We start from the raw sequence: 16,938 nt of genomic DNA on the forward strand, positions 1-16,938 counted from the left end.
TGGCTACATGCCACATGTCCGCAATCCAGTCTTCAACTCCTTGATCATTGACTGTTTCTGATGTTCCCCTAAATGGGTCCAGTGTCCTAATCATCGGCACATAGAATATCTGACCACTGCAACCACTTGCTTTGTAGCGTGAAGGGAATACTCGTGGGAAGCCTTTGCCTACATCTGGCCGAAAAGTCTGATTACAGACAGCAGAGTGACTCAGTGATTAGCACAGCACAAGGGACTCAGGTTCATTCCAGCCTTGGTCAATTGTCTATGTGGAGCTCGCATGATCTCCTGGTGTCTCTATGGGTTTCCACTGGGTTCTCTGCTTTCCTTCTACAATCCAAAGATTGGCTGTGCTAAATTACTCCATACTGTCTAGGGATGTGTAGGTTAGGTGGATTAGTCATGGTACATGTGAGGTTATGGGGGTAGGGTGGGGATTGGCTCTGGGTCAACTGCTGTTCACAAGGTTGGTCCAGATGCGATGGGCCGAACGGTGTCTTTGGGCACAATAGAGATTCTATGTTTTTTATTTCTATGTTTTCCTCCATCATTACTAGAACTGACTCTGGAGCAAATTCAGCTTCCTTCATAGACATTGCCATTTTCATCTACTCCATCTCAGCCAGGCACAAAGATTTAGTGCCTGTGCTGTGGAATCCTGCTGACTACAGCAGAATTAACATGAGACTTGAACACACATGCAGCCCAAGGATCATGGAGTAGGAATTCTTTAGGAGAAAGTGAGGACTGCAGATGCTGGAGATCAGAGCTTAAAAATGTGTTGCTGCAAAAGCGCAGCAGGTCAGGCAGCATCAAAGGAACAGGAGAATTGACGTCTCGGGCATAAGCCCTTCAGCCCAACAACTCCACACCGACCCTCCAAAGAGCAACCCAATCCCCTACATTTACCCCTGACTAATGTACCTGACACAATGGACAATTTAGCCCGAAACGTCGATTCTCCTGTTCCCTGGATGCTGCCTGACCTGCTGCGCTTTTCCAGCAACACATTTCCAGCTCTGATCTCCAGCATCTGCAGACCTCACTTTCTCCTCAAGGTAGGAATTGAACCCAGGTCCCTGGTGCTGTGAAGCAGCAATGCTAACCACTGAGCTACCATGCTGCCTACTTTGTTTAAAGTGAAAAATGATGATGATTGTTAACTGATGTGTTGGCCTCCTCATTATTGAGGATGGGAGTATTTCTGGAGCATCCTTCTGTATTAAATAGTGTGTACCAGAGTAATAGAAACTGAGAAGATTCCAGATTCAAGACTGGTCTTTAATAAGTTGTTTGAAAGTCCCTGGACTACATTCAGATGACATTAAAAGGATACTAAATCTTCCAATATTGGATCCTATCAGTCAGCTTTGAGGTCCATCATGACTAATAATAAACTGGCGCATGACCAAGGCTTACACAGGCAGAATTAACATTTGGGTAAAGGTTCCCCACTCTGAAAGGTCTGACTTCTGGAGATGAGTAATTTACCCAATCTTTGCTCTTGTTCAGAGTTACATCTCCAGTGCTGTCTTCATCATATTTTGTAGCTCCAGGGAATTGAACACATGCACCAACATTCATATACAGTGAAATGGTAAATGGACATTAACCTCTTACAGTAAGTCGCCCATGTAGTAAACCATCCACAGTAATCAAACGGACTGCACTGAGGGCATCATTATCCACTACCTGAAACTGCTCCCAGGTGATAGTTCGAGACTGGCCTTCCAAAAGGTCAAGTCCTGAATAGTGAAAATCAAAACAAAAAAAACTTCAGCTTCACTTTATCATTGTTATTAGTGAATGGCTAAACGATTCCCGGAATGGCAAAATTCTTACAATTTATATATTAATATAATTATCAATGTGAGTTTTCTACATGGTGAGATGCTATTCATGCAGAAGCTGTAGAAGTGGGTAAAAATGATAGAATAAAAGAAATCAAAATTTTCAATAGATATTGTTACAAATGTGAGGATTTAGAAGATGGTTATGTTTTGAGACTGCCTAAAATGTGTCGCAAAATGAAGAAATGTTTGCAATTCTGCCAACAGCAAGCCAGGTTGGCTTCGAAGGAGAGGCCTAGATTTCTTCATGGGGAAAGCAGTGCAAGAGATTCACACCTATAATCATTGAATGTAGTATCTGAGCTGACAATGTTCATCTTCAAAGTCTCAAGTCCCAAGATGAGGTTCAGAATGTCAGTTTTTATAAACAATTAAAATTTAAATTACCTATTTATTTTCAAGATACTATAAAGTTGGAACACAAAAGAACACAATGATTAATTTTACCCGAACACAAACCCATGTGATTTATGTTTCCATGGAGATGGGCTTTGAGAGAAAGCCACTAAAGGATCAATGTATCACTGAACCTCACAGATAGATTGTCCGCAAAGGTCCAAGAGAAAGAGAGCACAGCAACAAAGACAGTAAGTCTCTGTGGTTTACCATGTCAGAATGTTGGTAGGATCTCATAGTCAGGTTGAAGGGATCAGGTTAACAAGAGTTTACACAAGACTGGAAGGTTAGTCTAAGATTATCTGAAAGGAATCAGCTCTAATTTGCCCTCAATGTTAAAGTTAGTTTGGAAAGTGGGAGTTATGGAGAAAAGAAGGAAAAGGAAAGATTCTCAAGAACTGAGAATCACTTTGAAATGGCTCTGGTAGAATAGAGTATCTATTTAAAGAACAGGGGAAAGTAAAACCATGGCTGGAGATTTTCCCTTCTTGTAAATGTTAAATTAGAAAACCTGTTCACTGTGGTAGAATATAAATTACCTTTTAAAGTATTATTTAGCATCTGCAGTATTTTGCCTTTATTCAAGTGTTTCATCAAAGTCGTTTTTAGCTTGTGTGTTTCAGTAAAAGTCTTAAGATTTGAAATTTTGTTAGTTTATCCTTCCAGCCATCCAACAGGAAATTTGGATCTCTTTAGAAGTTATTGATCTGTATAGAGAATGTATACAGGGGATCGTTAAAATATTTGCAACAATTTGTCTGGATTGGCAAGTCAAAGCTGAGAGGTAAAGGAATAGGAGGGAAATAGTGGGAAATTGAGATATAAAAGCTGTTCCATTAAGCATGAACATCACTATTGTTATGTCAGTGTGAACAGTGCTGATGGATAGATCCAGTGTGCTGCTTCAGGAACCTTATTTTCACCAGGGAAAGAAAGCAATGTTTACACAGTTGCGCACCTAAGTCATTTTAAACATTCTTGTATTCTTGGTTAAAAGTGAAAATAATGGAGCTTAAAATATCACCAACTCCAGGAAGGCTGAGGTAACTAAAGATTGATTAAAATATTGTCATGATAAGCATGCTGCCACGAGTAACTCTATGACGTGTTTTATTAATCTGGATTGCATGAGCAGCTTGATGGTTATAATCACTTGTTAACAGGTTCTCCCATTTTAATTTGGGAAAAAAAGGTCGATCTAAGATTCAGGTGAGAGTTTGATGTAGAGTTAGGTGTGGAAAGTTATCTATGAGTTAGAGCCAAGTGTTATTAACTCTAGTAGCCAATTAAATCAATCTTACATAAGCAAAAGTAGAAACTATGGTGTGAAATACTTTTAAACTGCCTGCTGTGCAAAAGATATTGCAATTAATATCCTGACACCTTGTGTGGACAAAATTCAATAGTCAAAGATTAAACCTGGATAGACACTCACCCATGTTCCACGAAACTCTGGGAGCATTAGTATCAGTTGTTCTGATTGAGATGTGCACCATGATTGGTGCACTATTCCTGAAATAGAAGTCGTGAACTTCAAATTCAACCTGTTATAGAAAGGAGTAGAGTCAAGATCCAAGCCATTATTTTAACAGGAGGAGTGCCAGAGGCCCAAGACAACAGTCCTACTCACTACTTTTGAGTCAGAGAAACTTCAAAATGGCTATGGACCTCAGAAATCTATCCTACACCTCAAGCCCAAGAGACTGCAGAAAGCAAAAGCAAAAGTCCATCTCATCCATAAATTAAACTTAAGCATGTCAAGATGCAGAATGATTTCAACCTAATACTCTGTGGTCACTCCACTTAAAAACATGCTCCACATTTATAACATTAAGATGGAAAGTGCATAGTTCCTACTTCCAACAGTTAGAGACCTATGTTAACAGATCACCCATAAAATTTAATCTTACACATGGAGAATTTATTTTCAAGGTATAAACTTAATGCTTCTTGGACGATCACAAATTTATATACATACAATCACAACAGTAAAAGATGTTTATCTTCCCTTTGCAGCCATAGAACGCTGCATTTTTGGTGTAAAAACAGGAAATTGGCACAGACACTATGGACGGCACAGTGGCACAATGGTTAGCACTGTTGCCTCACAGCGCCAAAGACCCAGGTTCAATTTCCGCCTCAGGCGACTGACTGTGTGGAGTTTGCACATTCTCCCCGTGTCTGCGTGGGTTTCCTCCGGGTGCTCCGGTTTCCTCCCACAGTCCAAAAATGTGCAGGTTAGGTGAACTGGCCATGCTAAATTGCCCGTAGTGTTAGGTGCAGGAGTAAATGTAGAGGAATGGGTCTGGGTGGGTGCGCTTCGGCAGGTCGGTGTGGACTTGTTGTGCCGAAGGGCCTGTTTCCACACTGTAAGTAATTTAATCTAATCTACCACTCACAAATGCTTCATTCAAGTTGTAGGAGTAAATTACCGCGGATGTTGGAATCTGTGCTGAAAACAACAAATGCTGCAGATCACAGTGGTCCAGATAGCATCCTTGAAGAGAGAGCAAGCTAACATTTTGAGTATACATAACTCTTCAGAGTGAAAATATCCTTCAGCTCTAATGAAGAATCATGTAGTCTCAAAGTGTTAGCTTGCTCTCTCTCCATGGATGCTGTCTCACCTGCTGTGATCTCTAGTATTTCTTTTTTTTTTAGCTCCATTCAGGTTCTCTTGGATCTTTCTGGTTGGATAACTGCATTAAAACTGGATATCTATCCATCGGAAGGCCTTAAAGAGGCCTTAAACTACAAAAAAAAGCTAATTCAGATCACTTTGTATATAATTGCTGTTACAGAGTCATTTGGTAAAGGAACAAACCAGACCTGGTCCTGACTTGTAACAGATTTATTCAAGGAGTATAACATTACAAGTATATATTCCCTGACTCTGTTCTGTTCCTGTGCTTCTTTACATTCTTGACAAATTGAGTGAGCCAAATGAAGCCAAATTAATTAAACTAAAAACATAACAATCCCTTTAAATGGCAATGTAACATAAATCAAATGTTTAGGATAAAACTTCACTTATTTTAAGAGTTTGTTGTAAGGGCAAAGCCCTGCAGATCATGTGTCTCCCCAGGTCACAGTACTCAATCATGCCAGTAGACACCGTGTGCTATCTCTCCAGGCTTACTTGGGTGTCAACTGAAAGGCATTAATAACATGATCCATAACCCATTGCGTGGACCACCACAGCCACAATTAGGAGTAGACAGATGAGGCAGTCCTTTGATGGGATGCCAAGATCAAGACTATGGGGTTGAAGGGAAAGCAAAAATTAGGGTGCAGGCCCTCAAAAATACAAAAACAAATTGGTTGTTACATCAGAAAGCCTTTAAACATAGGGTCAATAGATCATACAAAAAAAAATTGTACAGGCAGCCTGGGAATGAAGTGGACAGAAAGAATGAGCAGCATCAGCTCTAACCTGCAGTTGAGGAAAAATGAACACTGTCACAACAACAACTCAGTCATCCAAAATGAATGCCTGAATTCCTGAAGGTCTACTGGATGGGGGTGGGGGTTCATGTTATTAATAATGGTCTGTTAATCAGGCATTCATGGAGGACTTGATTAATTCTGTGCACTAGTTTATTTAATACTGTAAAATACGTTATAAGTTATGAAGCAGCTACTACAGAAATCAACTGACTTGTGCATATATCACTTGCAAACCCATTGCAGGATAACTTCAGGCAGAGTTGCAACGTTGGACACACACAGCACATGATGTTCTTAAAACTAAATTCTTGAAAAGGTAAGGTGCACATGGGACTGGTGAATTAATTTAATTTGTTTTGATTTTCTTTTAAACAGTAATAAAGTGCTAAGGAAAGAATTAGAATGAAACAAAGAAGGAAATGAAAAAATTAATTTTGGAGAAAATATGTATTAATGTATCAATACATATTAATAGAATGCTATGGAGAGAGAATATTTTGGAGGAGTAAAATACAGAACGTATTTGGTTTGATCTGGTTTGGTACAAGTAAAATCGCTCTACTAGCCTCATTCTGTCTTTCAGCAACTAATGAGAAAAACACAAATAAACAAGTTTAGAAGAAAATGAGAGAGGGAGACAGGTACAAAGACCAAATACTTGTGATAATAGCGGACTTTAATTAGGTTACTGCAGACTGTAACAGTAGTTATGGAAAGGGTAGGAAGGAGGGAGCTTGACCCCAAAAATACACAAGAATCAAGGAGTCTCAAATATGTGGGTACCTTCCAGCTGAATGGACACCTGCCAGCATGAAACTTGGTTCTGGAAACCCAACACTTCCTCGGGAGTCTGTGCACCCACAAATAAACTGACGAAGAAATTTCCTTCACCCTTTTAAAACAATACAGAGGAGTTTCCTGTATGGACTACTTCTATAGTGCTAACACTCAGCTGGATGAAATTCACTGAGTTGGAAAGGGATCTGATCTAGGTAGATTAGAAACATTTATTGACAGGAAATACAGGTGAATTATTGAGGGAATACTATAAAACTCAATCACAGAATGAGGAGGAATGGAAAGGCAGCCAAACGTAACACTATCTGGATAATTGAAGACAAAGCAGTATTAAGTGGATTAAAGGTTTCTTGAATGGTCTTCCATTGCCTCTATTTGATTTGAACAATTTATGAGAATAGAAAAAGGTTAATATGTCTCAAAGGGATTTTGTTCATTGTATAAACATTGCAAGGATTTGTCAGTGTTATAATTGTGATGAAGCTGTTCTTTTAACAAGGTTAGGTTGTCCTTGGGTTTCTTTTTCAGAGAGGTAGTAATGACACAGGTTCGGAAATGTCTGAGGTTGGATGGATTTCAGGGCCAATTTGTTTACAGCTAACAGATACTGCCTCTCAGACAGAAGTTAAAGAAAAACAGTTGTTAATTAAGAGGGAGTGGCCATTTCTCAGTTCGGCTATTCTCTGGTCTGGTTTGAATGCAGCTGTGTGTGTGTGTGTGTGAGAACAAAGGCTGCTGAACTCTCTCTCTCTCTCTCTGACTGCATTCCTGTAAAAACTTGTGATTGTGCTAAGGGGTGCTTATGGGAATTATTACAAGCATTTTGGAACAGCATCATTAAGTTGGGATAGTCTGTTGGGGTTTTTGGATAGGATAAGTTATTCAGTATTCTGTTTTCTATTCTTGGTGTGTCATTCAGTAATTTTGTCAATAAATTCTGTTTTGCTTCAAACTAAGTAGTCTGACCAGCTGATTCTCTCATGGAATATACAGGATACACTTGCTTAAAATCAAGTAGCAAAGTGAGAGTCTGGGTTACCTTCTTGAAATGTTGTAAGAGGTCTGGCCTGGTCCATAACATAATATGCGTTATTGGTTTTATATATATATATTGTGTAATTTGGTTGATGGGATTTGCCGGAAACATGGACATAGATGGTTTGGGGGAATGGTTGGGGTGTAAGAGGTAAGGGTCAAAAGGTATAACGACATTTCATATCACTCTCCCACTAAATGAAGTTGGCATTCTAACCTTCTGGGCCCACTATCTCTTTTCCCTGATGTAACATCAAGATGCTAATATGGTGAGCAACACTCCGAAGGCAGAGGCAGGGACATGGAGTCTGGAAAATTCCCAACTCCTGATTCCAGTCTCAAAGCCAAAATCCCAGCAGAATTACATATAAGATAATGTACATATAATAATAAAATAATTACATTATAAGAGATTTATTTTGTTCTAATTGAAGATACACAACAAAGTACAGAACTGATTCAGGTGTGGGTCTGGGACTTAACCTCAGGACAATCACTCCTGTTCTTAAACTGACTTCATAATTAATGTTGTTAATTTTAAAGAGATTGAGATTCACAGGGTTTGTTATTGAAAGTACATGTTCTTTCTTCAATCTCTGTTCTAACTCTGAGCCAAAAAATCCTATTGCTTTACATACCTCATAGTTCCTCCTTTCAGTGTGGCTGTTATTTGGAGGTTGAAATGCAATGAGCATCTCATTTAGATCAATCCAGGTGAAAGATGTGATTGGCTTGGTGTGGTCAGATAAATGGGTAATAAAACCTTGTAGAGGTGGCTTGGTGACATTGAAGACAAGTTGAGTTTTGGGGCTCTCGCTGTCTTCACCATCCAGAGTGTGTGTGGTTATGGGGGTCAGAATGAATTGATCCACTTCCAGGATGTACATTGCAATAAAACTTGCTTTTGGAGACAAATTGGGAAACGCATTCCTGATTCTGACTGGAATCCAGGCATTCTCTCTCTGAAAGAAAAATGAAGGAATTTGTAACAGCATCATTCGGACTAAGAGCTACATTTTCATTAACTCATGAGATGTAAGGGCAAATCAACATTCTCTTACACAATTTTTTGCACAACAGGATGGCACGGTGGCTCAGTGGTTAAGTCAGGGACCCGGGTTTGCTTCCACCCTCAGGACGACTCTCTGTGTGTAGTTTGCACATTCTCCCCATGTCTGCATGAGGAGATGTGCAGGTTAGGTGGATTGGCCTTGCTAAAATTAGTGTCCAGGGATGTGTAGGCTAGTTGGGTTAGCTATGGGGAATGCAGGGTTAGAAGGATAGAGTAGATGGTAGGTCTGGGTGGAATGCTGTTCAGAGGGTGGATGGGCCAAATGGCCTGTTTCCACACAGTAGGGATTCTATGACCTTAAATTCTTGCTTCAGATTTGCACATTTATTCTCATTCAAAGACAGACAATGTATCTAAGATTGCAGTGGACATTTCAATTTAAAAACATGGTGTATAATATAAGAAAAACAAAGCTGAGGATATAACACAACAATGATCAGGAGTTTCGTTTTTACTATTTCATGGGATGTGGTGTCACTGGCTAGGTTAGCATTTACTGCCTACCACTAATTTCCCCAAGGTCAGTAAAGAGTCAACCCCAGTCCTGTGAGTCTGGAGTTATTTGTCGGCTAGACGGGTAAAGATGCCAGACAATGAGATCATAGCTTATCTGGTAAACCTCAACTCTACTTTTCTGCCTTTTCACCAAACCCTCGATGCCCTTACTGATTAAAAATTTGTTAACCTCAGCCTTAAGTATATGTAATGAATTATTCAGATATTTGATGTCCTGGATTTGCTGCAGAGTGTTTTTGTCTCCTGAGTGGAAGATTGGAGGAGTAGGTCATATGCCTACACAAAGACTAGGTAGGCTGGCTGGCAGCTGTAACAGTCTCTCTGAGTCTTCAAGATTATGAGGAAATGGGGCAGAGGCTGCTGTCAGGGCTCTAATCATTTGGAGCTAAAACCCTCCATGTATTTCCACAGTGACAGAATCATAGAATCCTTACCATGTGGAAGCAGGTCATTCGGCCCATTGAATCCACACCATCCATTTGAAGAACATCTCACCCAGACCTGCCCCATCTCATCCCTGTAACCATGCATTTCCTTTGGCTAATCCACCTAACCTGCACATTCCTGGACACTATTGGCAATTTAGCATGACCAATTTAACTCACCCGCACATCTATGGACTGCTGAAGGAAACCAGAGCACCCAGAGGAAACCCATGCAGACAAGGGGAATGTGCAATCCTCACAGTCGCCCAAGGTTGGAGCCAAACCCAGGTCCCTACTACTGTGAGGCAGACATGCTAACCAGTGAGTCACCATGCCACTCAGACAGGAAGCTGTCTGGCAGGCAAGGTAATTTAGACAGTATCTAGGTAAGCATGCTGATTCCACTGACATCCTTAACTTAGTTTGCTGGAGCAGCATTTATCTGCGACATTGCTCTTTAAAGAGTAGCCAAAAAGGCCAAAATTGATCTAAGTACAACCAATCAGACAAATAACACACTGCATATTGATAACAATTCTGTACTGGCCTTCAAGTCACACGCAATGGCAGTTCTTGCAGGCTGCCAGTGTAAGACCAGGTGTCTGAGCCTCTTCATCCATGTTGTGCTGTCTCTTTTCTTGGGCTTTTGTGGCTGGGTTGGGGGCAGGAACAAGCATCCTAACCGATCCATTTTCTCACTATTGTCATTCCATCCATGCCAGAAATCAGTCTGGTGAACGTACGTTTGTTCTCTCTCCATAACCAGAATGTCCAGAGCCAACACGTCCAGAAACCTTAGCCACTCTCCCCTACATCAAAGACATCTCAGAAATGACTGCCAGACTACTCCGACCCCTTAGCATCATGATAGCCCACAAATCCGCATTCTAAAAATATGAATCCTTCTCCCATATACCAGCTCCTCAGCCATGCATTCATCTGATCTATCCTCCTATTCCCACCCTCACTAACTCGCAGCACCAGCAGTAATCCAGATATTACTAACCCTGAGGACCTCCTTTTTAAAATCCTGCCCAACTCTCTATTTTCTCCCTTCAGAATCTAGGTTGGACACACCACACTTCTACAGATTACCCAAAATTTACAAACCAGGAGCCCCCCTCAGACCCATAGTCTCGCTACCTGGAACACCAACCTACAGATTTGCCAAGGAGCTACACTAAAGACTAAAACACTTAGTGGAAGACTCACATCACTCCATCCACTCCATCCAAGAATTCCTGAAGATTATCAAAGACACCAAGATAGAAGAGGATGAAATAATGGTCTCCTTTGACGTAACAGCCCTGTTCACATCCATAAACATCAACATTATTAGACGACATTATTAGACAAACCAAAGACACATTCAACAAATACCATCAACTTTATCAGCAAGGACAATATCATCAACCTAGTGGTCCTATGCCTTACCACCCACTTCACCTTCAACAACAAAACCTACAGACAACCAACGGAACACCCATGGGATCTCCAATATCAGGGTTATTAGCAGAGGCAGTAATGCAGAGACCCGAACAAACAGCTCTGCCAACCATCCAACCCAAACTTTGGGCCCACTACGTGGATGACACCTTTGTCATCACTAAAATGATCAAATTAGAGGAAACCTTCAAGGCTATCAAAAATACCCTTACTGACATAAAATTCACTAAAGAGGAGGAAAACAACAACAAACTGCCATTCCTAGATGTCGCAATAGAAAGAACAGCCAATGGGGAACTTCAAACCAGTGTCTGCAGGAAAACAACACATATTGACCAAATACTGAACACGGAAGCAATCATCCCAACACCCATAAACGAAGCTGCAATAGAACATTATTTCTACAAGCCACCACACACTGCAGCACAGAGGAACTGTGCAAAGAGGAAAATCATCAATACATTGTATTCAAAAAGAACAGGTACACAATGAACACAGTCCACTGATTTCTCAGCAACAAACCTAAACAAGTCGACAAAACACATCCAGAAACCCGAGCTACTCTCCCCTGCATCAAAGACATCTCACAAATGACTGCCAGACTACTCAGATGTCTTAACATCATGGTAGTCCACAAACCCACCAACACACTAAAACAGCAGCTAATGAACTTGAAAGACTTGATACAGACAACAAGCAAAACTAATGTCATTTACAAAATATCTTGCAAGAACTGCAACAGCCACTACATTAGACAAACAGGCAGAAAACTGGCCACCAGGAGACATGAACATCAAAACTAGCCACAAAAATACATGACCCACTCTTACTAATATCCTGACATACAGATGAGGAAGGACACCACTTCGACTGGGACAACACATCCATCCTAGAACATGCCAAACAGAGACACGCACCAGAATTCCTAGAAGCATGGCATACCAAACGGAACTCTATCAACAAACACATTGGCTTGGATCCCATTTACCATTCCCTGAGAAAAAGAACATGAAATGACATCACCATAGGAAATTATGTCACCACAGGAAATGACATCACCAACCCAAGGAAACCCAAACACAAATAGAAAGTAGGCTACACCGCCAATGCTTCATCCAGAGGCTTACTGAAGATGTTACCTAGTATGGTAATGAAACGTCTGAAAATGAACCTTCTAACTCAGTGCGCAAACCTACAAGTAAGGATTTCAAAATTACACACCTCTATTCCTCTCACCAAAGCTTTGTACAACTGCAGCAAGACAGCTCTGTTCCTTAACGCGGAACCCTCATGATATGAAAACCAACATTTCCTTTGCTTTCTTCACTCCCTGCTGTACCTGCATGTTCACTTTCAGTGAAGGTGTAAAAGGACATCCAGGTCTCGTTGCACTTCTCCCTTTCTCAATCTAGCACCATTCAGATAATAATCAGCCTTTCCACTTTTGTGACCAAAGTGGATAGCCTAGTATTTCTGCACATTACACTGCATTTGTCATGCATCTGTTCACTCACTCAACTTGTTCAAACCACATTGAAGCACCTCTCCATCCTCCCCATAGTTCACTCACCCAGCCATCTTTGTGTCATCTGCAAACTTGGAAATATCATGTTTAGTTCTTTCATCTAAGTCATTGACATATATTATGAATAACCAGGAACCAAGCACTGAACCCTTCAGTGCCCCATAAGTCACTGCCTGCCTCTCAGAGAAAAAAAAATATTCCCACTCTTCGTTTCCTGTTTGCCAACCAATTCTCCATACTCTGTCTGGGAGCAGTGGGAGACAGAGCGGAGGTGACGTGGAGACGAGGAAGCTGCCGGGAAGGTAAGGACTTAGTATATATTTGGGCAGCAGCTAAACCAGAGATACTACATGTGTATTCCTCCCGTTTCTCCTCCCTGCCCCCTCATCTAACCGGAAGAAAAAGACTCTGTAAGGTGGGTATTTATTTTTTCTCTTTTTTTCATATATTAAAGTGCATTGTTTGGTTTTAGTTAGTTGATATAAAGCTAAAGCTTACAATGGCAGGGGTCCTCAGACCCATGGCATGTGCCTCTTGCTTGATGTGGAGCTTAAGAACGAGTGTGACGTTCCTGACTGTTACACTTGCAAGTGTATCCAGTTGCAGCTCTTGTTTGATGGCATGACGGCTCTGAAGCTGCAGATGGACTCATTATGGAGCATCCGCGATGTTGAGGTGGTCCTAGATAGCATGTTTAGTGAACTGGTCCTACCGCAGGTTAAAATTGCTGAGGGAGACAGTGAATGGGTGGCCAAATGGCAGAAAACATTTAGGAAGGCAGTGCAGGTGTCCCCTGCGGTCATCTCCCTCCAAAGCAGGTATACCGTTTGGATATTGTTGGGGGAGATGGCTCACCAGGGGAGGGCAGCAGTTGCCAAGATCATGTGGAGGGCACTGCTGTTCAGAAAGGTGGGAAAAAGACTAGTAGGACCATAGCCATAGGGGATTCCATTGTAAGGGGCGTAGATAGGCTGAAAATGGGACTCCCGGATGGTATATTGCCTCCCAGGTGGCAGGGTCAATCTGCACTGATTGACTGCAGAGCATTCTAAGAGGGGATGGTGAACAGCCAGTTGTCTTGGTGCATATAGGCACCAACGATATTAGTAAAAAAACATGAGGTCCTGAAAGCAGAACTCAGGGAGCTAGGCGAAAAGTTAAAAAGGAGGACCTCAAAGGGTAGTGATCTCAGGATGAACATGTGGCTTGAGGTATGGTGTAGGAGGGAGGGGTTCAGATTTGTTGGACATTGGGATCGGTTCTGGAGAAGGTGTGATTATTACAAATTGGATGGTCTACACCTGGACCAAACTGGAAATAATGTCCTTGGGGGAGATTTGCTACTGCTGTTGGGGAGGTTTTAAACTAATGTGGCAGGAGGCTGGGAACCAGAAGGGAAGACAAGTAGACAGCGAGGTGGAGACTGGAGACTGTAAGAATCATGAAGGTAGCATTAATAAGGAGAAGAGTAGGCAGAGTCATAGAGTCATAGAGATCTACAGCATGGAAACAGACCCCTCAGTCCAACCCATCCATGCCGACCAGATATCCCAACCTAATCCAGTCCCACCTGCCAGCACCCGGCCCATATCCCTCCAAACCCTTCCTATTCATATGCCCATCCAAATGCCTCTTAAATATTGCAATTGTACCAGCCTCCACCATTTCCTCTGGCAGCTCATCCATACACGTACCACCCTCTGCATGAAAAAGTTGCCCCATAGGTCTCTTTTGTACTTTTCCCCTCTCACCCTAAACCTATGCCCTCTAGTTCTGGACTCCCTGACCTCAGGGAAAAGACTTTGCCTATTTACCCTATCCATGCCCCCTTATAACTTTGTAAACCTCTATAAGGTCACCCCTCAGCCTCCGATGCTCCAAGGAAAACAGCCCCAGCCTGTTCAGCCTCTCCCTATAGCTCAAATCCTTCAACCTGGCAACATCTTTGTAAACCTTTTCTGAACCTTTTCAAGTTTCACAACATCTTTCCGATAGGAAGGAGACCAGAATTGCATGCAGTATTCCAACCGCGGCCTAACCAAAATCTTGTACAGCCACAACATGACCTCCCAACTCCTGTACTCAATACAGGAAAGCATACCAAACGCCTTCTTCCTTATCCTGCGATTCCACTTTCAAGGAGTTATGAACCTGCACTTCAAGGTCTCTTTGTTCAGCAACACTCCCTAGGGCCTTACCATTAAGTGTATAAGTCCTGCTAAGATTTGCTATCCCAAAATGCAGCTTCTCATGTTTATCTGAATTAAACTCCATCTGCCACTTCTCAGCACACTGGCCCATCTGGTCAAGATCCTGTTGTAATCTGAGGCAACCCTTTTCGCTGTCCACTACACCTCCAATTTTGGTGTCATCCGCAAACTTACTGACTGTACCTCTTATGCTCACATCGAAATCATTTATGTAAATGACAAAAAGTAGAGGATCCAGCACAAATTCTTGTGGCACTCCACTGGTCACAGGCCTCCAGTCTGAAAAACAATCCTCCACCACCGCCCTCTGTCTTCTACCTTTGAGCCAGTTCTGTATCCAAATGGCTAGTTCTCCCTGTATTCCACGAGATCTAACCTTGCTAATCAGTCTCCCATGGGGAACCTTGTCGAACGCCTTACTGAAGTCCACATAGATCACATCTACCGCTCTGTCCTCATCAATCCTCTTTGTTACTTCCTCAAAAAACTCAAGCGAGTTTGAGAGACATGATTTCCCATGCACAAAACCATGTTGACTATCCCTAATCAGTCCTTGCCTTTCCAAATACATGTACATCCTGTTCCTCAGGATTCCCTCCAACAACTTGCCCACCACCGACATCAGGCTCACTGGTCTTTAGTTCCCTAGCTTGTCCTTACCACACTTCTTAAACAGTGGCACCACGTTAGCCAACCCCCAGTCTTCCAGCACCTCACCTGTGACTATTGATGATACAAATATATCAGCAAGAGACCCAGCAATCACTTCTCTAGCTTCCCACAGAGTTCTCGGATACACCCCATCAGGTCCTAGGGATTTATCCACCTTTATGCATTTCAAGACATCCAGCACATCCTCCTCTGTAACATGGACATTTTGCAAGATGTCACTATCTATTTCCCTACAGTCTACGTCTTCCATATCCTTTTCCACAGTAAATACTGATGCAAAATATTCATTTAGTATCTCTCCCGTTTTCTGCAGCTCCACACAAAGGCCGTCTTGCTGATCTTTGAGGGGCTCTATTCTCTCCCTAGTTACCCTTTTGTTATTAAAGTATTTGTAAAAACTCTTAGGATTCTCCTTAATTCTATTTGCCAAAGCTATCTCATGTCCCCTTTTTGCTCTCCTGATTTCCCTCTTAAGTATACTCCTACCTCATTTATACTCTAAGGATTCACTCGATCTATCCTGTCTATACCTTACATTTGCTTCATTCTTTTTCTTAACCAAACCCTCAATTTCTTTAGTCATCCAGCATTCCCTATACCTACCAGCCTTTCCTTTCACCCTAACAGGAATATACTTTCTCTGGAGTCTTGTTATCTCATTTCTGAATGCTTCCCATTTTCCAGCCGTCCCTTTACCTAAGAACATTTGCCCCCAATCAGCTTTTGAAAATTCTTACCTAATACCATCAAAATTGGCCTTTCTCCAATTTAGAACTTCAGCTTTTAGATCTGTTCTATCCTTTTCCATCATTATTTTACATCTAATAGAATTATGGTCGCTGGTCCCAAAGTGCTCCCCCACTGACACCTCAGTCACCAGCCCTGCCTTACTTCCCAAGAGTGGTGCAAAACTTGACATTTCTCTAGTAGGTACATCCACATAGTGAATCAGAAAATTGGCTTGTACATACTTAACAACTTCCTCTCCATCTAAACCCTTAACACTATGGCAGTCCCAGTCTATGTTTGGAAAGTTAAAATCCCCTACCATAACCACCCTATTTTTCTTACAGATAGCTGAGATCTCCTTACAAGTTTGTTTCTCAATTTCACTCTGACTATTAGGGAGTCTATAATACAATCCTAATGAGGTGATCATCCCTTTCACATTTCTCAGTTCCACCCAAATAACTTCCTTGGATGTATTTCTGGGAATATCCTCCCTCAGTACAGCTGTAATGCTATTCCATGTCAAATATGTCACTCCCCCTCCTCTCTTGCCTCCTTTCTATCCTTCCTGTAGCATTTGTATCCTTGAACATTAAGCTGCCAGTCCTGCCCATCCCTGAGCCATGTTTCAGTAATTGCTATGATATCCCAGTCCCATGTTTCTAACCATGCCCTGAGTTCATCTGCCTTCCCTGTTAGGCCCCTTGCATTGAAATAAATGCAGTTTAACATATTTGTCTTACCTTGTCCCTGCCTGCCATGACTGTTTGACTGACTTCGGTTCTCAACTGTACCAGTCTCAGATTGATCTCTTTCC

The 16,938-nt window shown here is 41.8% G+C and overlaps 1 protein-coding gene across 2 annotated transcripts in view; it reads right to left on the reverse strand.

Annotated features, from left to right (window-relative positions):
* The window catches only part of frem1a (Fras1 related extracellular matrix 1a), a 410,320-nt gene that overhangs the window by 256,565 nt on the left and 136,817 nt on the right, over positions 1 to 16,938 (reverse strand). For both annotated transcript variants that reach the window (XM_087996893.1, XM_043714338.2), the window contains exons 6-8: positions 8,165 to 8,488; positions 3,682 to 3,790; positions 1,614 to 1,745 (exon numbers count right to left, since the gene is read on the reverse strand). In XM_087996893.1, the coding sequence (XP_087853019.1) occupies positions 1,614 to 1,745; positions 3,682 to 3,790; positions 8,165 to 8,488 (565 nt within the window). The remainder of the gene's footprint in view (positions 1 to 1,613; positions 1,746 to 3,681; positions 3,791 to 8,164; positions 8,489 to 16,938) is intronic.

Source organism: Chiloscyllium plagiosum, unplaced genomic scaffold (assembly GCF_037043375.1).
Source record: "Chiloscyllium plagiosum isolate Xiang-an unplaced genomic scaffold, Cpla_swu_hap1 HiC_scaffold_2, whole genome shotgun sequence".
In the NCBI taxonomy this organism is placed as follows: Eukaryota; Metazoa; Chordata; class Chondrichthyes; order Orectolobiformes; family Hemiscylliidae; genus Chiloscyllium; species Chiloscyllium plagiosum.